The sequence below is a fragment of the Opisthocomus hoazin genome, chromosome 10, assembly GCF_030867145.1.
Source record: "Opisthocomus hoazin isolate bOpiHoa1 chromosome 10, bOpiHoa1.hap1, whole genome shotgun sequence".
In the NCBI taxonomy this organism is placed as follows: domain Eukaryota; kingdom Metazoa; phylum Chordata; class Aves; order Opisthocomiformes; family Opisthocomidae; genus Opisthocomus; species Opisthocomus hoazin.
In genome coordinates this window covers 22936113-22960938 of record NC_134423.1, presented here as the reverse complement: position 1 = coordinate 22960938, position 24826 = coordinate 22936113, and the positions used below count along the sequence as shown (strand labels likewise).

General features: G+C 41.1%; 1 protein-coding gene and 1 long non-coding RNA gene across 5 annotated transcripts in view; one reads left to right on the top strand and one right to left on the bottom strand.

Moving 5' to 3' along the window:
- Positions 1-2073: 2073 nt before the first annotated feature.
- On the bottom strand, positions 2074-22814 carry LOC142362595 (uncharacterized). Its single transcript, XR_012765180.1, has 4 exons — positions 22674-22814; positions 17422-17489; positions 3697-3832; positions 2074-2619 (listed from the first exon to the last, which is right to left on the bottom strand). It is a non-coding gene; the product is annotated as an uncharacterized LOC142362595 (long non-coding RNA).
- Positions 3904-24826, top strand: part of IL16 (interleukin 16) — a 38385-nt gene continuing 17462 nt past the window's right edge. For 3 of the 4 annotated variants that reach the window (XM_009943703.2, XM_075431993.1, XM_075431992.1), the window contains exons 1-6: positions 3904-3953; positions 8476-8887; positions 18957-19093; positions 19816-19948; positions 22199-22292; positions 22745-22887. In XM_009943703.2, coding sequence (XP_009942005.2) covers positions 3904-3953; positions 8476-8887; positions 18957-19093; positions 19816-19948; positions 22199-22292; positions 22745-22887 — 969 coding nt within the window. Of the gene's footprint in view, positions 3954-8475; positions 8888-18956; positions 19094-19815; positions 19949-22198; positions 22293-22739; positions 22888-24826 lie in introns of those variants that run through there. The other variant, XM_075431994.1, reaches the window with a different exon arrangement.

Below are 24826 nucleotides of genomic sequence, written 5' to 3'. Positions count from 1 at the left end.
AACACATGAAACTCATTGCCTCTGGATACTCTTGAAATCAAAAGCTTAATGGGAGCCACAAACGGATAAACTACAGTTACACTACACAGGATTCATTTCACCTGCAGAAGAAAAAAAAAATTCTTTGTGCTTCCTGGCAAAATTTAGGTGCTAAGTGATGAAAGGGATTAGAAATAGATTTACCTAATTTGACATAATGCAATACTTATCCATTATGGGGCAGCTATACCTTCTGTTAAAACAAGACTGTCCAATCATAACGTAAAAAGCTCCAATGATTTTGGAATATGTACAAAACTTCAGAGTGCCAGCCTACTCTTACCAATAAGGTACACAGAAGAAACTCTTCCTGAAAGCAAGCTCGCTCTCACTTCTTTTTTATTTTTTTTTGCAAGGTAAATCATTTGAAGCAATTGCTATTAGCCAGTGCTGGCGAAGGAGACTGGATGAACTGTGCTTATAGGGTGACGCAACGTGCCATGTTGCTATGTTTTGATGGATGGAAGAGCAGAGTGAAAGTTGCGAAACCCAAGACAGAGATGACTAATCCAGTCCTGGCTGAGCAGCAATAAGGGGACAGATTATCCTGTGAAACAGAAATGTTGTCTGGAATACACCGAACTGTGAAAATTGTGACTGAGCTTAAGGAAAAAGTAATTAATCAGTTTGCTGAGCAATCTAAGGACAGGACAAAAACTAGAACAGCCAAACTATTGGCTTTCTTTTTTATTAACACAAGTAGTATTTGGAGTCGGGTGGAGATCAGGACTGAGGCTAAGTTCCACCATTACTTAGATTTGCTTTGCCCAGTACTAATGTTCTGTTTAAATTTATATGCTCCTTTTTGGAAAAGGTTATCACTAGTAGCAACAGGCAAAATATTTAGTACTGAATAGTCTGCATATTTGTCCACTAGAATCGAAACCTTTGGATATGGAAAACGATTTGGGGAAAAGAGGGATTAGCTCCTGTATCTGCTATGGTTCCAGACACATCATGATTTTAGTCAGCAAAAGAGAAGAACTGTCATAAAAAATAAATTCAGTGGCTCCTCTTTCCTTTTCCCACCTCCAGACATCAGAAAAGTTCCTCCATTTTATGGTAAATAGGACCCTGTCCCAGGGCAGATGTATCACTCCACCTGTGAATGGTACTGTTTGACTTTTATTCTGAAGCAAGAGGTGCTGCTCCTTCTGCATGTTACTCCCTTTAACTGCAGATACTATTTGCATCAACTGTCCTCGTGGGGTGAAATCTCTGTCCCACTGAAATCAAAGGAAAAACAGCTAACTTCAAAATGCTTATGATTTCTGCTATCTTCTTGTTCCACACATTTATTATACTTTAGGTTTCAAGTGTTTCCTTTTACGTGTTTGAACTGTCCTTATTTTACTGCATTCTTCTTTTCCTGTCTCTCTCATGAGAAGTCAGTAAAGAAACCCAGATGATTTTCCTTACAGCATCTATTATCTCATAAACCTTTATCAATGCAGCTCCTGTCTGCAAAGAGTCCACATAATTTCAATCTTTTAATATGAAATTCCAGCCTCTGATCAGTGTTCATTGCCCTTTTCCTGGCACAATACCTTTGAGCTAAGTAATGAAGATTGACCACAGTATCCAATATCAAAGCATACCATTAGTACAACATGGCAGAGGCAGCAGAGGTTCTCTCTTCCTCCTCTCCCTTATGGCTTCTAAAAATGTGCTTTCTGTTCACGACTGGGCACTGAACAATTGCTGTGCAGAGAAGACGGAAAAAACTGCAAAAGGTTAGAGTGAAACAACATGAAAAAACAGCCCCTCCCTGTAATATTTATGTTTCTGCTGCTGGCCCTGGCAGAAGTCCAGATTCTGAATGAACAGAACTCCCAGTGGCTTAGGGACTACAGTATTTAGCCCATAGTCAGGAAATGCAATAGCATGTGACAATGGGAAGAAATAAAAAAAAAAAAGCAAAAAAAAAAAAGCTTTCCAATGCTTTTGAGCTTCTAGCTTGATCAGTTTGGATCGAAAGTCAGGGCTGCTGAGATTTTGTGTGAATGAGTTCTTTATTGCTAAACAAAAACATGTGTGTGGTACAGTGTAGCACAGTTCAGTGGTAAACAGTATGTGGCTTTGCTTCCTCACTGATATTTCATTTTTACAGTACTAGCACTGTAAAACCCCATTTTATGCACAATACAATACACAGTGAGAAACTGTTTCCCAAAACACAGTCAGCTCCCTATTTCTCCTCCTTTCCAGGAGGGCTACTTGATAACTGTTGCTCACTACTTAGTGTCAAATCACGGTTCTTCTACAAGGTTAGAATTTAAAAGAGTTAGGTAATGCTCCACGTTTATTGTCATGAAGTGATCCAGATAAAAACTGCGTCCTTTACAACAGATTTCCTTTGGGGAACTAATATCCTGAAAACTTAATTGTTAGGAAAATAAAGTCAAATTCTCTTCTTTTTGTAAACATTGAAAAAATAAATTAGCAACAACTGTATCATCAGGGACAGTGTTTTGAGGCTCCTGTAGATGCTGTGCAGAGCAGATTCCATCTTCACTTTTTCTCTCAGCATGTACATCATTCTCATGGGGCAGATGCTCGTCTTCACAGTCCATGTTTTATCTATAAGTCATAGGATCAATAAACATGAGACCACATCAGTGCAATATTTTAAACTTACAGTTTCCCTTTCTCTTTTGTGAGCTTAGTGACAGACCAATAAAACCAGGACCTTCAAGCTACAAAACAGAGGGCAGCAGGTGTCTAAGCACTTGTTGACAATTTCCACGACCAGACAGGGCCAGGTGTAAAATTTAGGTTTCTGTTTACATTTTCCTGAAAAGTATAGTATTTATAGCTTGTGAGAACATTCCAAAGAAGCCTTGCTATTTCAATAAACAAACTGTTTTAGAGACAATTCTTTCTGTTATAGAACTTTTTTTTTTTAAGTTACAAACTCCCTATGTATCTTCTCACACAAATTCATTGAGAGAAAGTAGGTTTCTGCAGCAAGTTTGTTATTTGTCAGTGTAAGCAGAACTGAGGTTTGACAGGTGGGGACTGACACATCGATCTGTGTGACTGATGAAAAACAGCAAAGTGTGCCTAGGGACATGGCAGAACAGTGGCTGCCTGCTCCCACAATTGATGGTAGATGCCACTCAAGCAGTGTTTTGTGGGGGTAGTTGCCACAATAGTAGAATAAACTGTGAACCATTTACTTTGCAGCAAATGACGTGTAATTAAGGTAGTTGAGAATCCATGGCATAGTTCTCATTTCCCAGATGCTATATGGAAAATGCAACAATTTTCTGAGTCCTCGATCAGTTTGGATCACAAAGTTGCAGTCTAGCCCATAAAGGGAAGAATATTCAAGAATTAGTAGGTTAAAGAGACCATGCCACTTCATGATGAACAGTACAAGGGCTTGGCATGCAAAAGTAGCCCCTATTATGTTTTGTTCTTGGAGTAGAAACGGCCTATGAAATTCTTACTAGCTTAATGTTTAAAATATCTGCTAAAAATTACGAGAAACACGCTTGCCATCTCAGCCTCCAGCAGGAAATCCTGCACTTGATTAGCACGGATTCTGGCTGCTCCCCCCCCCCAAGTAGGTTTAATATGCCTGAACGCCATCAATCGTAGGACCAGAGAGTGATGGGTGAAAACAAATGACACAAACTCCTTAAATGGACTTACCTTCTCTGGGTAGCTGGCAGCCTGCTGGAAACAGTTTCCCCAATACTGCATCCCATTGCTTTTGTTTATCTATCCTTGCTGACATTTTCTTCAATTAGGAAACAATAGCTCCGTTCCAATGTACTGAGCAGAATTACTGAAACCAAGCCACGTGACACCATGAGAGTGTGTTTTCAATTATTCACTCTGTCTTTTTTTGCCAGGCCTATGAAGAGGAACAGCCTTCTGCAGGAGTCAGGTTTGTCTGCCTCGCTGTTGTAAGTTCCTCCTTTTGAATTTTTATTTCACAATTAGGGATTTTTAAATTTTAAAAAATTTTTTAACAGTAAATTCAACTTTCCAAGAGTTTCTTACTATTTACTAGAAAACTTCCAAATCTCTAGCTCTTCCTACTGCCTGGAAATCCTAGACATCTGCAATAACTCAGTGCTAATAGTACTGTTCAGTAATGAATCTGACAAAGATCACAAGATCTAGATTAAAATCAGATGCAAGATATGCTATTAGCACTTGGTAGTGTAAAACTCATCTTGTTCTTGCTAGTAAAGTTCTATCTTTCCTACTGTCTGGTTAACAGCAGAGTATTCGCATTCAGTCTGGGAGCTACACCAAATTATTTGCATCTTGTAAATGCTGGTTTTAATATCCAATCAAAAATTTGAACCAAATGGGCACAGCTCAAATAATGTATTTTGTTTGTAGAAGACAGACTGAGTTAGGGCTTTTTAGACTTAAAGCTGGAAAAACAAAGCTTGGAGAAAAAAAAAAAGGAACAGAGAAGGAACATTTGGTTTGCATTACAAACCACAGACAACTTCCATCAGGCGCGCTGGAGGTATAAGAATGGCAAGAGAAAATGACAATCAGTGAGTGCACTGGAGGAAAAGATGAATGGTATGAAGAATTGACTTTGAAGTAATTGTCCATACCTTGAATTAAATTAGGTGGAAGATGGCAATGGATCATAAAGCTTCTTTGGCGTTTGTGATATTATTTTCTGTGTAAAATAACATTTATGGATATTTTTACTGGAAAACTTATAGACTATGTTTTTGGTACCTCCAGTATTTCTGTCACTTATGCAACCCTGAATCAGCAGCTCTGGAAAGGATGTTGCCTTAGTTAACACTTGGGCTGTGATCTAATACTTAGAGCAAGTATTTAACTGGAAGTCTTCAGATCTTCTGGGTTTATTTTCACCTCAGCTACTGGCTTGCTTTGAGATACTAGGTAAGTCATTCAGGGTTAAACTTGGTCTTTGAGCTGATGGAGCTCTGCTGGGGTGGGGGAAGAGGAAATAGCTGATGCAGCAGGGCAAAAGAGGTGTTCTCTCTGCCTAAGGTAAAATTTCTCAGGAGCATTGCAGGAGGGTGGGGTAGCAGAATGCACTTAAAACAATGTTTCCTTCATTGTTTCAACAGGTGCTTCTGCGTGTTCTCTGCATCCCAGATTTTTAGCGTCGTCAGCGACGCACCTCTTGGAGCATTTAGTACTGACGGCAGTGCTCCACAGCTTCAGGCAGAGCGAGAAAGGGATCCTGCATCTCTCCATCCTTCACTCTAGCATGCCAGTCTCCGGAGATCTGTGTTTTGACCATTATGCTCTCAAGTCCTCTGCTTACCCATGTGCTTAATAGCTCTTTTCCAATTCTTTCTCTTTGGGGAAGGAAGAGTGCAGTGATGTTTGTGTAACATTGAAATCCTTGAATGAAAAGTGCTATTTCTTCTAATTTTCCCCCATAGACAAAAGATTGTTTAGGTCTGAATGTGCAACTTGGGCTCATTTCTGATATTCTTATTGCTAGCGCCTAACAGCAATTGCCAGAATCACAGAAGGAGCAACAATCCCTGTTGCAGACTTTAAAGTGATGTTCATTCCACACACCTTCAGCAAGTTAGCTCCGTTGCTTCCTGCCAAGGTGCTGAGGGGAGGTACTTGCAGAAGTTCCCCTCTCCTACCCATCCTATCGCTTTTTCAACTCCACTTTCCGGTCTAATTGGCCAGATTGCATTTTTGCCTACCTTCAGACATACAGAAAAAGTAACATCAAGCTTTACAGGATTAATTTCCTAATACACTGGGACCGCTAATAGGGATTTTCCAACTCAAAAATTGCAATTAGGTACATACATATTACAGTAGACTAAAGCTTTAGGCTTACCAAAACACTGAAAAGTGTCTTTTTTAAAACAAACAAACAAGATCTCCAAACTTTGGAAAGTCTTTATGTACTAGTAGGGATAAGTGTCAGTCATCTTTTAACTAATGTAATCAACAAAAAAATTGCAAACTTGTGATGTTGAATTACACCACCACCAACTACTTATTTCAGCTCTCAAAATTATTTTTCTAATATAATTCATAGCACTTTTCACCTCTGTACTTCAAAATAAATTACTGCAAAGAGGTTCTGAAAAGTAGCTTGTCTCAATAGTGCAGGAAGGGAGATTAATCCTAGAGAAAGAAGACCCCATGTCAACCACAAAGTCTACCTGGTAAAGGTGAGCTCCATCTATGCCACACCTTTCCCCATCCCCTCTGGCCTCTGTATCCTTACGCATAGGCTTAGATATCCTCTAATTCAGCATGTGCTCTGCGTCACAGGAAGGGAGCTTGGCTGTGCTGTTGGGCAGTTCCTCCATCCACACCAGTGCTGCATTCAGCCATGGTTGCAAATCTTGTTCATAAGAAGAGAGGCGAGTATGAAAAAAGAAAAAAGTAGAACATTTTGTGTACTGAAGGGAACAGAGAATATGCTAGTTCAGTTTGACCCTGACAGTTTCCCTCATGCCAGCGTGGTGGAGGCTGGGAGCCCAGTGACTTCCGATCCAATGTTCCTATATGGTGGGGTCAGACTCTCCCACAGGAGCAGAGAGGACCCCAAAGGCACACAGGAGAGGGGCAGAAAACACACCAGCATTGTAGAACTTAACATGTTCTCTGAATACTTTCAAACTTAAACTTTGCCCTGGAATAGTGTCCTGCTAGGAAACCCGACAAGTTCCAATACTCAGGGCACGACTTTCTGAAGTGTCAGGGATTTTGTTTTAGAAAAGAGACATCAGGGAGCAGAGCAATATTAGGACTGGTATGATGGAAAAGAAGTCATGATGGAAGACCGTAGGAGCATTACCTATAAAAAATGCCAGAAAGGACTGCACAAATAAACAACCTTCTCCCTGGGAGATGAAGGGGCCTCTTGGCTGCTCCTGAAAAATCTACATGCATTTTTTTTCTTTTACTAATCCAAACAAATTCAGATTCACACTGAATTGTGTATTTCTCCAGCAATGCCATATAGCTCCTTTAGACAGATACTCAATGGCATAGTGTTTATCATTTGTTTTTGGTTTTCCTGGTTATTTGTATGAGGGTGGGGAAAGAAAAATAATCCTGCACATTTATTATAAGGCTGGCTTGGATTTGTTACATGAATCTGGCTTGGTCAGAACTTGCAGACCTGTGTTTACTGCTGTGGCTGTAAGCAGCCCTTAGAAAATCTGCCGCCTTCTATTTCTATGTCACCAGTGGCATTTCAGGTACAAAGCCCATACACACCTACCTAATTCTGCATAGAAGCAGGGAAAAAACAAAAACCAAACACACACAACAACTCAGCTTAGAGCACAAGGTAGAAATTTTTTCTTTCAACAGTATACTTAAGAAGTGCTTTTCAAATTATGTGGATATTCAATTTTGTGTATAACACCTATAGCATCATTGATTAATGCAAATCTTGTAGTTTCAATAGGTATTTTCTCTAGAATGGCAGCATACAGTATCAATTAGGTAATGTGAAGAGAATAGAAAAGTTTGTGTATTTAGTATGATAATAAAAATTAAGTGAGAAAGTCAAAGTAATTAATTTAGACTTTCTCTTGTTGAATTTTCAGCACTGACATATACCTACCAAAATATTTCTAAAAAACTTTTTCTGAGAGTAAAAGGAAACAGTTTAACAAAGCTCCCCTTTGTTATCATAACATGCTCCTTACTCATTTTACAAAAGCTTGAACTTTTGCTGCATTTTGCTCGTAAAGCATTTCCTCCATTTTCTCTTAATTTTGTATGCTGACTCATACGCTGAAACAAACCATTTCTGTAATGGGACATTGATGTATTGGACCTGTATTCCTTTATAGACTTCAGTCCCTAATCAGATATTCACATCTTAAGTGCTTCACTGGATGTCTCTGTTACTGTTAAATGCATGGTCTTAAGTGAGTTCTGATCTGCAAAGGTAGGAGTTTTACAGCAGCCTGACATTCCTTACTTGCTCATGGCTAAGCTCTACGTTTGCTAAACCACTTTACAAATCAGATGTGCCAGGTGGAGAACTTCACCTCAACGATTTGATTAATCTTCTTTGAATTGTAGCGGTTTCATGAATCAAACTTCAGAAGGAGCTTCCTCTTTCCAAATAATGTTAGGAGGATAGAATAATGCTTTTAAAGTATGTTCCTTTTCAATTTGGGATTTCAACCTGCAAATTCAGCAGAAGCCCAGACGAAGCAGCAGAATGGAAGCATCAGAAACATTTATTAAAAGCACTCCATTGTACTTGGGGAGCATGGGAAGAGAATGAAAAGGTGAAGGAGAATTTAGTAGTGCACTGCACAGAAACAGAATTAGCCAGTCATGAGATACCACGTGGCTGTTAGCAGACTGAAAGGCTCTGTTGATTCGATTTATTCATTAGGGCTTTGCAGTAGTGTAGGTTATTAAGTGGGAGAAAGTGGGGTACGTTACAACTTACTTTTTATATTTCCTTTCCTGGAGGATATTTAGCACCAGAGAAGTGGAGAAAGTTATTGAAAGTATCATGCCACATAAATGGGAGAATGATAGGAAAAAGACCAGCACCACCAGCTCTCTGAAGATGGATCGAAAGAGCAATGCTGGGAACAGGAAGTCAAGAAAGTTTCGCTCCATTTCAAGATCACTTATACTGTGCAATGGCAAAAACAGTGATGATGGGTCAAGTCCTGATGAGAAATGCCCTGATTCCTTTGAGATCTCTACAAATTGGGGTCAAGAGGATTTTGACTGCTGTCCTAGAACACAACTGCCGTACACATCAGAGACAGAAGACAGTCCACCTGATCCTCCGCGTGTGATCACCAGCATGGTCCAGTCCAAAGCTGCAGCAAATGAGAACTGCAACAGCATGAGAAGAAAGTTACTCACCAAGGTAGGCAGCTCGGTGCAGTATGTTGTAATATTTCCTATTGCAATAGTTCCTAAATGGATTAATTAATGTTTCTCAGGAACACGGGATACTACTTGGATTTTTCAGAGCCTATGAGCCTGCAGTGTTCCTGCTCTGTATAAACAGCATGAAAATGTACTAGCTTCCCTGCTGTGCTGTTGCACTCTGCTGATTGACGTTCTGCTGAAATCAGTGACTGCTAGGTCACTCAGTGTATTCAGACTAGCACAGCTGGTGCTTTCTACCTGCAATACAGCGTTCAGCTCAAAATATAAAACTGTCACTATAGTAAAGCACATTTGTAGAGTGTGATACCATGATATTTCACAAGCTATGCAAGTATGAATTATATTAATACTATGAAAGTCACAGGAGATTCAGCAGGCAGATGTTCGTTCTCTCTGATTCAGAAAGGAGGTAGTGATGGCTCTAAAAACCACCAGAGATGTCACTTTTTCCTAGACATGTAAAACTCTTAACAGCATCATATTAGAATGTTATTCTTTAATCAACAGGTAACTATGTTAACCCTAATGATCTGAACTATTTTTCAGTCTGAGCAATAAATTCTAGATGCCTTTAGAAAGTTCCTTTTCAGTGACAGATCCTAATTATTCCACTTTCTCTCTACCTGTTGGTGTGATGTATAAATGGGACCCCACTGCAAGTATGACATCTCTTTTAATACAGTTTTCATCCTCTTAGCATCTCCCTTATTATATGCCTTTTACCTGTGCAAATAGTGGCTTGTGTGAAAGAACTGATTCTTTCATCTAAAATATTTAATTCTTACATATTCTAGTTTATTTTACACACCTCCAGTAGAAATTGGCTAAAACTAGACATCTACATCTAAACACACAGTGGCACCATGGTACTGAGAATCAGAATGTCCCCTTACTCCTTGATTTTTCTTGCTAACTCTCACAGCATGCCGCCCAGTATTGCAAAGACTGCAGCAGGACAGAGTTCTGGATGTGAGGTGTTTCAGCTCCTGGCAAAGTCCCAGCATGAGGACAAAACCAAGCAAATTTTCTATTGCATTCTGACAGAAAACATAAATAGGTGACTCTGACCCAAGTCCCAAAATACACTCAGTCACCTCCAAACCATACCACCTCCTTCCTGTTGGAAACAGTCCATATGCACTGTGCCGATTTCCTTCTGTGAGTGAAGAAGGGGCTGACCTGTGTGGACTCCCACCTCTTTTAACAAAGCTGAAGTACTTTCTTAGGTGTGTGTCTGCTGCCACAGTCTACTTGTTTGCATACCTCCAAAATATGTAGGGCTCCAATAACTGTTGTGATCCATACCCATATGAAACTACTCAGTATCTTATTGCAGACTGTAAGTTTACATGATTTGCTTTTATAGCTGGCAAGCAGCTCAAATAGGGATCTGGGGAACAGAGTAAGTCTCATAACTAATGCCATTGCACAGATGAAACATAATTGCTAAGGGTACAAATCCAGTCTTAGGCTGAAGTGTTAGTGTCACTAACAGGATGGGTCAGGAGCCTGGATGGATGATGACACAAATTAGTTGGCAATCCAGTCGCTTACAGCAGCGTTTGGGTTGCTTAGTGCCTTTGTAGACAACAGGTACATTAAATTCCCTCCCCAGAGCTCTCATAGCAATATAAACCTCTTCAGATGCTACTTGCTAATCTTCCACACCTTTCACAGTCATGGATCAGTGGCTGGTTCTGAAAAAGGTCTTATCTCAGCATGCTAAATAGTATGAACTTTGGTAACAGCTACATTGACCTTATCTTGTATTACTGATGCTGAGGCTCTGCCCTATGTTATGAAAGCAGTGATGTCTATCTTCCATATGGCACAAGCCTATCATAACAATCTTCCTGTACCATGCGTCTTACAGAGCTTAAGCTTAAACCCTGTCTCTTTAAAAGAGACTCAACAAGTGTTTTTCAAGTCCCAGTGTAACACTCACTCTCTCCATCTCCATGTGACACTTCAGAAATTCATGATGTGTGACTCATAGCTGAAGGATCCTTGTCTTTGTTCAAGGAAATTTATTCCATTTTCTTTCTGTGGTGTTGCTGAGGATATTCTACTGTTCTGCTTTCCAGTGTCTGCAGCCGTAAGAATGACTCCGAAGGTGCTAATATCTCCCACAGAACTGAACAACTGAGCTTTTACTGTCACATTGAAAGGAGAGAAGAATGTTTAAAAGTCCTGCATGATTTAATGCTCCCTCTGCATTTCTTCTTCTCCAGAGCTAAGGGGGAACCTGGAACATCAGTATTCCAAATGCTAGTTCCTCTCTTCTGTTCAAAAACTTAAGCATTTCTCTGAGCTGTACTCTGCCAACAGCATGGGATTCACTATTGAGTAAATCATGAGCAAATCAAACAGTGTTTCAGGACTATCTGCACATGTATTTAGAGGTATGCTTTCCTGATTTCAAAATCTTTAGAATCCCCAAAGAGTCCTGTGTCACATTACTAACAGTCTGAGAAACTAAGTGCTACTTACAACAAGGTAATGAGAGGTAAGAGGAAGATTTCTGAGGAGAGGGCATCTATGCATCATGACATCAATTCATTTCGCTTCAGTCTTCAATAGAAAATGTTGCTGTAGCCACTGAGGAAAGAACTACAGCATGAGGGCCACAGAAATGATCAGCAGGCTGGAACACCTATCCTATGAGCAAAGGCTGAGAGAGTGGGCTTGTTCAGCCTGGAGACGAGAAGGCTGTGGGGAGACCTTATAGGAGCCTTCCAGTACCTGAAGGGGCCTAGAAGAAAGCTGAAGAGGCACTTTTACAAGGGATGATGGCTTTAAAACTGAAAGGTAGTAGATTTAGATCAGATATAAGGAAGAAATTCTTTACTATGAGGGTGGTCAAACACTGGCACAGGCTGCCCAGAGAAGTTGTGGATGCCCCCTCCCTGGAATTGTTTAAGGCAGAGTTGGATGAGGCTTTGAGAAACCTGGTGTAGTGGAAGGTGTCCCTGCCCATGGCAGAGGGGTTGGAATTAGATGATCTATAAGGTCCCTTCCAACCCAAACCATTCTATGATTCTATGAGCCTAACTTACACTGGACTCCATAGAATTCCCATAAAAACAGTTTGTTCTAATTGCATTACCTGTAGAAAAGACTTTGGGCTGGAACTCAAATCTTATTATACACCAGAGACTTTCAGAAGGCTGAAACTCTGATGATGCCAGCTTTTGTTCATTCTTTTCAACAGAATATGCACAGGTGCCAATAGCACTACACTGATTAGGATGGGACTGTGAATTGATGTCACTGCTCCTCTATCATCTAACTCCGAGCACAGTGCTAGCATGTATGTGTGAAGGACCACAGACTTGTGTTTCGGGTAAATTTGGCTCTTGTGAGGAGTATTGAAAAGGTTGGGCCCAGATGCAAAAACCAGATTTGTACCTGTGCAGGTATTTTTGTGTTTAACCGAAGCATCCATAATCTGCATTTACACCACTAGTGCACCAAAAGCGCAGAGGATTGACATTATTTAACTGTGATGCTGCCTACTACTCTTACGGTGATGACATGTGGGCATTACCAGACGATAGGGGTTTCAGTTCGTAACTGCATCTTCTAGGCAACTTCTTTCCAACAGTATATGGCATGGTGGCACGCTCAACATGTACAGCTGCAGGGATTGACCTTTCATCTGTGCAGCAGTTATAACAGGTGGAAGGAAACTAGGTTGAGAGGACTTAAATAGCAGCCCATCAACAACTATTTGGTGGTTAAACTCAGGGCAAAAAATTCAGTCAGTGCTATGTCCATATGAACTATGCAGTTACCTCAGACATTTGGATGACCAGATGGTCTTTTATATCCTGCCAAGACATGGCCGCTACATGTCACATAGGGCCCTGTGTAACAGTCCTTAGCAGTTACGTCCTTCTTTGACCTCAGCCTACCCTACTGCCACAGATACCTCAATTCCCTGCTGGAGTCCTGTTTCTTGTCATTGTTTTGTCGCAGAAAAGCTGCTTCCATGACATACAGAAAATGGAAGAAAACAGGAGATAACCTGGGAAAAGGGAAATAGGGAAGAGAGAGTGTGAAATTACAAAGACAGGAAAAGAGGAAACAATTGACTACAGAATTCTTTAAAGTAAGTGAAGTAAGGGGAAGAGAAAGCAACAGTCAGGAGCAGTGAAGGAATTACATTTGCAGAAAAGTACATCACCTAACTACTCTCCACTTCCTATCAAAGGCCACATTCTTCCTTCTTTTCTTCTCTGTGTCCTCAGCACGTTTTGTGTGCTCCAACAGCAGCGTCATTCACCTACACGTTTCTCAGCAGAAGGGCAAGCAGAGTTATTCACACTAAGGACTATCACTTTATAAACTTCCCCGCCATCATTCTCCTTCTACCTGGCAACCAGCACAGGAAGCAGTAGAAGCAAATAACACATCACCATGAACACCCAGGCAAATAAAAAAGCTGTATCAAAATCTTATAGTGCACAACAACTTCTGCTTTGTGAGACAGTATGGGAAAGAATGTCCCAGTCTGATCCATCAATCTCTACATCCTTTTCAAAGCATCTCCTTTCATTATATATTCTAAATAGCAAGGATTTTTTTTCCCCTTCTCCAATCTACTGTCAGCAATGATGAGAGCAGATGAATAGTTCTCTTAATTCATTTGGTTTCGGTGTTCCAATATTCACTCATATTGACTATCGCTCATTGTGTCTAGAGCACCCAGGATTACCTGGGCGTCATCTGTTCACCCAGTTTCCCGGACCACTTAGCTTCCAAGATAAGGTACAATTAATCTGGTATAGACAGAGCTGGGAAGCCAGCTTGTCAGTATATAAACAAGCAGATCTGCTTTATAGTTTGCTTCTCATACAATCAGCAATTTTCAGGTGGCCTACAAGGAAAAGAAAACAAAAAAAATTGTAAGCAATGTTTGATACCTTGTCCACTGACACAGCAAATACTGTGAAAGATGGCCTCACCTGCTCGTGCCATTACAAAGTCTGAAACTATGCCAGTTGTAGGGATAACAGACAGGACCAGAAAATACAAATTCCTATTCTTCAGAGAACTGCAGTCTCTGCTGGGTTTCAGAGCTCCTTCAAGAAGCATTCCATCACCTCTTTCCTGCACCACCAACACCCTGGGAAGCACCGAAAGTAACCAGCCAGAGGGAGTGGTAGCAGGGTTGAAACAGCATCTAGAAGAAACTGTAACAGGGAAGGGCTGACTACGCAGAGGATCCAAGCTGATCTAACTGCATGGCTCCACTCATTTCTAGAAATGTCTCCATACTTGCTTCCTCTGGTCCCTGATCCTCTACTTACAGAAATAAAAAAGCAAAATGTCATTTTTCTCCTTTGGTCATCACCAGATTATGTTTTTATTAACTCGCCTTTGTGCAAACAGCAGTTAGCTGGCCCTTTGGTACCAGGGCAAACGTTCTGGCAAGACTGTGATGTCTCCAACTGGAGCCTATAGGCAGGATGGAAAAACAAAGCCAGGAGAGGAGATTGCATTTATTTAGACATTAATGTGTTCTCCTCCCTTTTCTTACTTCTCTCTTTCTGTCTTCCCAACCTTCTTGCTTTTGTGACATCAGGGCCATATTATCCCCAGAGCAAGTTGGGAAAGAAGCTGTTATATTAAGGCAGTGTGTGCTGCAAAATGCAGGCCAGGGCAAAGGCTCCCAGAAAAACATACCAAAAGCCAGATGATGGGTGGAAAGGTCTGTCTGTAACATCTGATGTGCTGAATCTTCTATCTACGGCAGAACCTGAATCCCATGCCCTGCTTCTTGCATCATCCAAAGACTTTCTAGCTTCTGCCATTTTATTAATTAAAAAGGGAATATGCTACTGGGAAAGTTAATTACATCTACTATAAATATTTTGAAAAGACCAAGGCATTGGCTAGGGTATCTCAGAATTGGTGGAGTCACATCAGTTTATGCCAGAGAGACTCTGGCCCTTTCTTTGTTAGAACTGATGCAGAAAAAAATGCTTATTGAAGAAAATCCCCAAAGACTGTATTCACTTCATCTTCCACTTCGAAATCCCAGACATTTCACAGTCAGGAGGCCAGAAAAGCTAAATATTTAAATACATTATTGTACGGTTGTTAGATTTTTTTTTGTTTTGTTTTGGTTTTTTTTTTGCTTTTTTAAAAACAATAGTCAGTCAGCTCGTTGTCATACACTTGGTTTACTGAGTCAAAGACCTTACTTGAACTAGCCTTGTATAACACTTCATTTCAGACAATCTAACTACTGTTTCTTATGTTAAGAGTGCACAAAAGTTTTTCAGTTTTCCACAGATGCCATGGTTACCCTTATTTCTAAACAACATCTGGAATGAAATGTTTTGAGATGAGACTCTGGGCTAGAAATGTCGAATGAGAGCATGAAGTAAAAAGAAGTCTTTTAAATGGCAGATAGAAAAACATCCTCAGAAGCTTTGCATTTTGCCTGACAAAAAAGGAGAGCAGGAGCAGAGAGTTGGCCTGCATATGCAAATTACTTTTCCAGAAGTAAACACATGAAAAATTAATCTACTCTCACCTGTGACAAAAATGCATTCAAGAAGGCTCTTGAACTCTACCTTTGATTTTCATCTTTCAGCCAAGCAGATTCAGTTTAAAGACAAATTTTGCTTGTAATGCACTCCCACTTACTTTCATAATTTTGTTTTCACAGCAATGAGTGGATATTACAATGCAGATACAAGTTTTCCCAGTCTTGAAGTGCTTAGTGGCAAAGCCCCTCAAAAGCAGAGAGATTTTGTTCACTGGCAGCAAAGATGCATTTAAACATATCTTGTAATAATGAGTAGGCAAGATTGATCTTGGAATTCACCTGCCCACACACCAAACCTGCCAACCTTATGTTAGAAAATTTTCAGCATTCACTACATTCAGAGCTCTGAATCACCTTTCAAAATGAGCAGGACACCTTAAAAAGGAGGAGGATGCAAAATAAACACTGCCTATACTCTTGGAACCACCAGCAGTATTTCTATGCATAAAATATTAAGTGAGACAGGAAACAAAAGATATTAAAGAACAAAACCCAAAGCAAATTGACTGCTGGCACATGAGTTGGTCAAATGTTTATTTTTCTAAAGAACAGCTTTTATTAATTTTCTGTCATGTTGCAATTACTTGGATCTGAATATAGTGAACTATATCCAGGACCCCAAAAAGTCCAGATGCTGACAACATACAGATATTTGCCACATGTCCCTACAGCCCAATAAAACCTCTTTTTAAATTTTTTTAAGTAATTCATATAAAGGAATTGCAGAAATGATTGACACACAAAGCTTATTTGAAATGTAGCCCAACTTGGTAAGATGTCTACAGATTTAAACAACAATTGTTTCCAAGATTTTTCTGCAGTGTACCATGGATTTAACATCTACTTTCCTTATGACTAACTGCAAGCAACTTGTAACTCTTGGAAAGAATATTCATATCACTTTTTATTTGGTGTCATTTCACATGTATGTCCCAACACAACCCAGAATTTTCTAGCCTGGCATGTGTCCCATTGTACAAAATACAATGTCTTCCCCAAAGGACTTAGATGGTGCTGCAATTCAAAACCTCAGTGCCAAACCTACTGCACTCTGTGATGTCCTGTGAAACTGATGAGAGTCAAATGATTTTTGGACAATTAATAACAAAGATTTTTATAAATACCATGAACGCAGCAGCTGTACATGGTGAACAAATTACTGGAAGGGCATAAGCATGACTGCGCTCTTAACAGAGATGAGCTGGGGACAGTCAGGAAAGGCCCACCGTTAAGTTGAAAATCAAGAACAAAATGAAGCGTGGAGAACAGCTATGCGACATTCTCTGTGTGTGTCTGGCCAGCGTCTGTGAGAAGATATATAACTATTTCAAGGGAGCAGTGCACAAGAGTAGGGACTCCTAAGAACAGAAGTTAGCAAGTCCAAACTTGAATTCTGACTACAAAAAAAAAAGACGACAACTTTTTTAAAAATACTGACTCTATAATACAATTACTCTCTCACAACAGCCCCAATCCATGATCAGCTGAGGTCTCAAAATACTTAGCCAACTGGCAGAATAATTTCCTACCTTTGTTACCTATCTTACATTTCTCATGTTTTAGAATTAGCACACTACCCTATTGAAAACCATGTGAGTTTAATGGATGCTTCATGTATGCAGAATATGGCCTGTAATTTCTTACTGATACCTAAACCAAAGGACTAATGTAAATAAAACAGAAAAGGTAGCTCACACTTTTTGCTACTAAAAACCTGAAATTTTAAGACATCAGAATTCTAATCTTTATTTTCTTACCATGCTGAAGACTTCAAAGCACTTCCATAAGATAAAAGAACATAATGTAGTCCTGATTTCAAGTATGTATTTCCCAAGATATTTACCTTGGGTGAAAAGTAAATATAGATGCTCCAAGACTAACACTGGAGTTCAAACAAACTGGTTTAAAATAGAATTCTGTCCGTGCTTATACGCATACCTGTTACTCACCAGAAGCACTTTTCATGTACAAAAGAGGCTTCGTAAAATTCAGATACTCTTCATTAATGGCAGACGATCTGGAATGCAAGAAGCCCACAGAGTTAACAACTCAGTCAATGCAAGTATAGCCCTTATCCGTTACCTACTGAATTCAGCTTGCAGTAAGCCTAGGGCTCGAAGCTAAATACTTCATTCATTCACAGCCTTAGATTTACCCTGGCAGGTTTGAGAACTGGAGCCAGGCTTCAACAGTCAGCCTGGAAGATAATGACCTTTATTGACACTGCTGTGAATTTGGAGTTTGTGTTTGCTGTCAGTCAGGTATGATGTGATCCCTATTGATTTGTGGTGAAAGGGCATAATGATTCTAACCCTCAGGGCTAGATGAACTCTGCTTAGGGAAGAAATGAAGCGCTACTGATGGTGAAGAAGGTGGTTACGCAGCTTTCCTTGTGCTGTCAGAGGACTACAGATTACTGGAAATAATCTGCCACTCTGACCAGGGGACGCAGAAGCAATACAGACAGTTGACCACTGCTATGTTTTGTGGCCTGTCCTAACATATGAAATTTGCCTCCCCTTCAGAAATCTATACCTCAGTCATACAAATCTCTTGGGAACAAGCCTGGATCCAGGATACAGTGAGAGCCCTCTTCACTTTGTGGAATATGGAGAGGCTGACGAGGGCAGAGGAGGTGGGTTCAGCTGGGAGCAGAATGAATGAATACTTGAATTAGAAGATTTGCAAAGGAAACGGAGAAGAAATTGTATGCTAACTTTCCAGCTTTCCTTGTCTCTTTAGAATTTTGAAGTATTCACACATTTGTGCTGCAGGAGTATATTTTCTAGACAAATGTGTTGTCCTTCGTGTGCTTAGTCAATCCATTCTTTGCTTTACTTACTCATATGACTTCAGACACTGTTTATCTTTCTTTATGGCCATATGTTAATGATTCATAACTGTATTAAAAATGTGCTTACAATGAGCCTTCCAGATGCAACACACAGGCTACAGCTACCTCAACCAGTCTGGAGTGGACAAAGAATCTTCCAGTGTTGCACTCCCCTCTGCTCCCCTGCCCCTGCTTAGCAAGCCAGAAGCAGGGGTGGAGCTTCTCGTGTTTTGTATACACTTATTTTCCATTCAGACGTCTTCTGTTTTCCAGAGTATTTCTTTTTCTGGCATATGTTTATTTTCCTCCCTGTCTTTTCTTATAATAGTTAGCATAGACAAAATTTATGCAGTTACTATGAAAAGTCTATTATCTGTTCACTTCCCCTCTATGCTAAGGGCCACTCTATTCCAATTTGTAGCCAGAAGCCACTGAAGTCCTAAGGAAAACAACTTTTTTAAACACTGACTCTATGATACAATTCTTCTTTCATAACTGCACAGTGTAAAAGGCCTGTTCCTGTTCTACTTGGAGGCAACCTGGTTTCAAGAACAATTTCTGCATTTCTTAAAAAGGCTCAGGATAACTCTAAGTAACGTTTAACATCCTTGGTACATTTACTTTCATGCAACCTTTCATCTTCTGAATCAGGACAGCTGCATCTGCAGGTTGTGTACAACCACAGGGAACAGCAGCTCAGGAATCAAGCTCTCTAGGAGTCGGAACTGTGCATCTCTCTGGAAAGGGTTCACAGGCAGCCCTGTGCCTGCTGGAGACACAGCAAACAGGTACAGTACACATGGAGTCAGCAAGCTCATTAGGGAGCCATTTGTCTGCACGGATTTTGCATGACCAGCTTTCTGTGACAAGCTAGGCCTTGAAGCTCAGTTTCAGAGAAAGGCAGTGATGTTTGGGAATCATTTCTTACAACGCTTCCAGTTGGAGACACAGGTCAAGATTCGAGAAGAATAAAACTGTGACCACTCAGGGATCTAATTCTTCTCAATTACACTGAGAAATAAACCCTGAAAAAAATGAGTGATTGTACTTAAGATCAAATTTTCAAACAGTGTTTTCCTAGTTGCCCTATTAAAGGGCAATGTAGGATGTCACCAGCCTAGCAAGGCTATGGGAAAGAAATGCGAGCCAAAGCTCCTGAAAAGGAGTGAAGTGTGTAGTCTTTGATCAGCTTGCAAATGCAAGATGGTGAGAGAGTAGGAATATTTTGCCTGACTTGGGCTATTCTATGCTGTCATCTTAGCCTGGATGTAAGCTGTGTGTGGAAAGGTGGTCATTAATCACCAGGACTGACCAGAAGAGAGCAGTAACAGGAAAAAAATCCTAGCAGGGGATGAGGTGCATCACATATCAAAACATCTCATGGCAGCTCTGGTCAAGGCAAAGGGAGGACTGCAGCCAACTCCTCAGTTAGGGAGACATGTAGCACAGTAATGCCATGTTATTCTTTATAAAACAATATGAAAGTATGTTCCTTTTTTCTTTTTTTAAGGGATGGCTGTCTGAGCCTGAGGGATGAACTGTTAACACTAAATGGACAATCACTTAAAGATCTGTCCAGCAAGGAGACTGAATCTCTCATTCACCCAACAACACGGCTGATGAACATGATGATGGCTAGCAAAGTAAGCATGCAAGTTGTGGTGCCCTCCCACAACGGTGGGGTGATTTGACAACATTTACTTGAGAAAGAAGGGAAATTTGTGCATCAGACATTTGAAGTGCACGGTTTTGCTCTTCCTGACAAAACTCCAAACCTCTTGTGGTCAGACGCTAGTGACTTTCAGCATAGCTTTTTCCCAGATAAACAGAGGCTATGGGGCGGCCAAGGCCCTGGGAAATTCTTGCAAGAGCTGTATAACCCCTCCTTTTAGAAACACATAACTTGCCAATGTTAATTTTCCATTTGGAAGCTGAGCAAAGGCAGAGACGGATTTAAGGGAAGATCCATGAATCCAAAAGCCAGAGAGTAGGCCCTGTACTGAAGTTGTTTTGTGGGTCTAGAATTTATAGCTAGGAAATTCCCATGGTGAATGTTACTAGAGTCTGCTACGGAGATGGGGGAACAGGAGGCAGCATTAACAGCTCAGCAACCCTGAATTACCACAAAATCTTTCAGTGGAAAACCCTTTTGATCTTTCTTTCACAGAGACCGTTTCATTGGATTAGTAACATTTCATTTCAGGCTTCTTGTCCTCTCATCCTCACCCCAAACTAGATGGCACCAAAGGCTTTTCACTTGCAAATTCTGGAAGAAATCTGAGGAAGATGACTGGACAGGGTTAGTCCCCTAACACACATTTACCACTTTCAACACAATAGAGATCAGCCAGAGATTTGTTGCAGGCTTCAGATCTTGATACTCAAGGAAAAAAGGCACTTCTTGTTATCTGCAATAGGGTCCCACAGAAAGCTCTGATGTAATCCTAGACTGAGAAAACACCCCTGACTGGAGCTGCTATCAGGTCTGAGTAGAGTGCATCTCTTTCTAGGACAGCAGTGAACTGTCTCCCCAGATGTCTGCTGGATTCTGCCAAGATTTTTGTTTATTTTCTCTCCTCTAAATGCCTAAGTGGCCAGAGATGAACTACATTAAGCTTCTGTAGCACCGTACCACCCAAGAAGCAGCCAGGTGAACTGTGCATTAAAAGAGAAGCCTGCACCAAATTAATTAAGGGTTAATATCAAAGGCTTTTAAAGTTAGATAGCTTGGTAAGAGAAACACTGCAAAATCATTTTCAGAACGCCTCTTTAAGGATCTTCTCTGCAGTTCTCTAGGGGAAGTGGCTGGGAAGCCCTAGTAGATTTTGCTACTTGGCAATGGCTCCACCTGCTGTGGAAGAGGAAAATGATCATTTATTGGTTCTTAGAGGTATCTCCAAACGGCACTACCAAATCAGGCTTCTGGAAGAAAGTGTTTGTCTTAGTTGGTTCCAGACAGATTAGAACATATAGATCTTGCTCTGATGCTGCGCTTGTGGCTTTCTTAGCCCCCGAAGAATTTCGCTAAGCAAAAACCCTTTTCTGTTTGGAGTTTTACTATCTTTCCATCAGTTTCCATATGCTGTCTGTATTTAGCAATGTTCTTTAACTGTGATTCCCTCAGGATCAATGGCATTCCCTGTGTCACAAAAGCAGCAGGACTTTCAGGAATGATACACATCCAGACATTATACCTAACATCAACTCTTACTCAGATGTGAACATTTATTTATTTTCAAACTGTTCTAAAAATTTGCATTTAGAAACCTCAGTGTTTTATCTACAAGTTTTTAAATGCTAGAATTAGTGGCCATATTTTAAAAAGCAACTAAAAGTTTCCAAGTGGAAGGGGCTGAATTTTTTGAAAACACTAAAGCCTAAGCCACAGGTTTTTAAATACCTGGACTGTGTTTTGACCAAAAATGACCCCTCTGAAATCAGCAGAAGTTAGACACCTATCCACCATTGCAAAGCTGGGCCTAAGCATTTTCATTTTTAAAATAACACCCTTCTAATGTGATGGAAATGGCATACCCAGAAGTGCCAGATCTGTCCAGGAATTAGACAAGCATAGCTACAGTTTACCCAAACATTAAAATATTTGTCTGAACCAGCTAGGGGTATTCAATTAATTTTCTGTCCATTTTGACTAAAGAGCAGCATCTATTTCTCTCTTATTATTTTGGCAAGTTATAATCATATTTATAGCAAAGTTTTGAGCTACATTCTCCTTTATAATTCTAGTTATTTTAAATAATTAGTTTTGCTCCATGTTTCTTGATTCAGGCTGAAATTTGTGCAAGTCAAATTAGGAGAAATTTTATTTTTAAGTTTAGAACATATTTGAGAATTTCTTGCAATAGACTTACTCTTTTTTTTTTTTTTTTTTTCAGGAAGCATCAGCCTGTAAGGAAAGGCCTTTGGAAATACAAAATGGTTTTCTGCATGGTAAAGCTGCTTGTCAACGGACTCGCAGTAACTCAACCAGTAAGTTGCAAAGAAGTAATCCTGTCTCCTGTAATATTCGGGGAGTGCACAGCACAGCACTTCATTGCGTGATGGTACTGCAGTGTTGACAGAAACTGCAGCGACTGTCCAATTTAGTCTGTGATCCTCAGCTGAGAATTGCTGATGCATAAAAGCATCAGCTTTTATATTCACAATATCCTACAATCAGTGGTTTTGTGCATAAGCATTCTATTTTACGGCTTTTAAGGTTATTCTAAGTAGGCCAGTGCTCTTTTGGCAGGGAATGTTTGCTTTTTACTATATTTAACATTAACGGCTATCCCCACAGTGAGGGCTGAAAACATCACTCCTTTCACAGAAAGATTTACAAGAGGAAGAAAATTTCTAAGTATCGTTTACCTTACAAAATGAACATGCAGAGATGTCCAATGCTTGAGAAACGACCCAGCCTCTGTCTCCGCATCTGACAGGTGCAAACCCGTACTGGATCGGGGAGATGAACAGCGCGGCGCCGCGGAGAGCCCTGCCCTTCAGAGACCGGCAGCCCCATGCCCTCCACACCAGCCGCAAATCCCTTTCCCAACAGCTGGACTGCTCTGGAGGGAGAACCCCAGTAAGTGCTGCAGGAAATCACCTGAAAAACAGACAAAACTCTCTCCATTAATCATCTCTCAATGACCTTGACAGTCACGTTTCTTGCCAAAACCTGCCTTCCTTGCAGGCCCTGTCAGGGAAGATGGCCCATGCCTGCCTCCTCCACTTTTGAACCCCATCCCTTCTCTGTGAGGAATAGGAGAACAGGAAAGGCTCGGTGCCAGCAAAACCCCATTTCTTCAGCAGCTTCTCCGTCCCCGCTGCCCAGCAGGTTTTACAGCCTGTGTAAATTCCCTTTTGGGGGATTCACACCACCTTGGCAGCTGCCCGGAGCCACCTCAGAGCTCACCGCTGAGGGGCCCTTCCCAGGCATCTCCGCACTGCTGGCTGTGGGGATGCCCTGTGCACGTGGCCGATAAAACCCTGCCTGAGCTTTGGGCCCCACCGCCTCGAGCCTCCCAAGTCACGTCCGTTGGCCCAGCCGTGGCCACAAGCAGGTATGGACTCGCCTCGTGGCTGGCAGTTGCTGTCCCGTCCGTGCTGGCTTCGTGAGCCATCCCGCTTTCTGCCCCACAGTGCATCAGACATATTTAAACAACTCTATTAGCATAGCCTAGAGACTGCCAGTCTCTTGCTTTCCAGATGGATGCCAAGTGATTCACCACAGGCTGGGAGAGTGGAGGCTGGGCAGGGTAGAGAGGGTGTGTGTATTTACGGCTGAAGGTCCCCAGGCTCAAGCCTGGAGTGGGGAGATGGAGGTGAAGCTCCTTACCCCCAGCTGCCACCTCCCGCCCTGCCCGAGGCCTGACTGGGGACTCGCCGCTGCTCCCCTGCCTTCTCCCGGCCAGCCCCTCACCCTGCAGGCACCACAGCCTGACCTGCGGCTTTAGGGGGTTGAGGAGGTGGCAAACCAGAGCACAAACCCCAACCAAACAACAGCCGTGCAGATGGGCAGACCCTCAGAGATCGGCTGGGCTTCCTCCTGCTTGAAGGTCCTGCCTGGCAGAGGCTGCCCATCGGCTTTTCACTGGCATCCTGGCTTTCGGTATCGTTACCCACCACACACAGAAATACAAAATATACCCCCTCACACAGAAGCAAAAGAAATTTGAAAACTTCCGATTTCAGATGCAGAAGATCCACCACAATGGAATAAGCGATCACCCAGATCTGGCAGAGGTATACTTTTCAGAGAGTATGCTTTTTGGTGTTGCACAGACTTTTCCCTCTTAATCATGTTCCCAACCCCATGTTGAATAAATAATCTTGTTTTCACGTCAAAAATGAGATTTATTTTCTCACATATGCAGAAGCTGAAATTTTGGCTGATGTCCCACACACTTCAAACACCTGTTAGTTTCACTTTGTTGCATGAAAAAAAAAGGTGTTGAACTCTCTTGGACTCGTAATGAGTGCAGTTAACTCAGGCCCTGCTGAACTTCATGCATGGTTAGCTTTTGGTAATGGCTTCTGTCAGTGCTTAAATTAGCTTCTAATACCCAATTCCATGTTCAAACAAGAGGTTTTCATGAAATATTTCATTAAAGGTTCAATAAAATGGGTCAAATCTCAGGGGCTGGAGTTCAGAAATCCACTGTCTGTGGAAAAGAGGGAGGAAAAGCACTGAGAAATTTCTTGCCTTGGTTATTAAGCAAAAAGGATGTGCTTCACCTCTTTCAGCTGTAGAAAGAAGCCTATGTGGTGGCTTATCAGAGGCAGCGCAGGGCAGTTCACAGCCTGAAGAACTTTTGTGGGCACTAAATCACATTTTGGGGGAAATGCTGAAAACAGGTTCTGTATGTCCCAAGATAAAGTTATTTAGTGACAAGATGAGAGAAGGTGTTAGAATGTCTTGTTTCTTAGGTCAGTTCTTAAAGGCAAATGCGATAATACTTATTTAGGACCCCTAATGGCCACAAATGGGATTGTAGCATGGAGAATCAAATGAGAGCACAAAT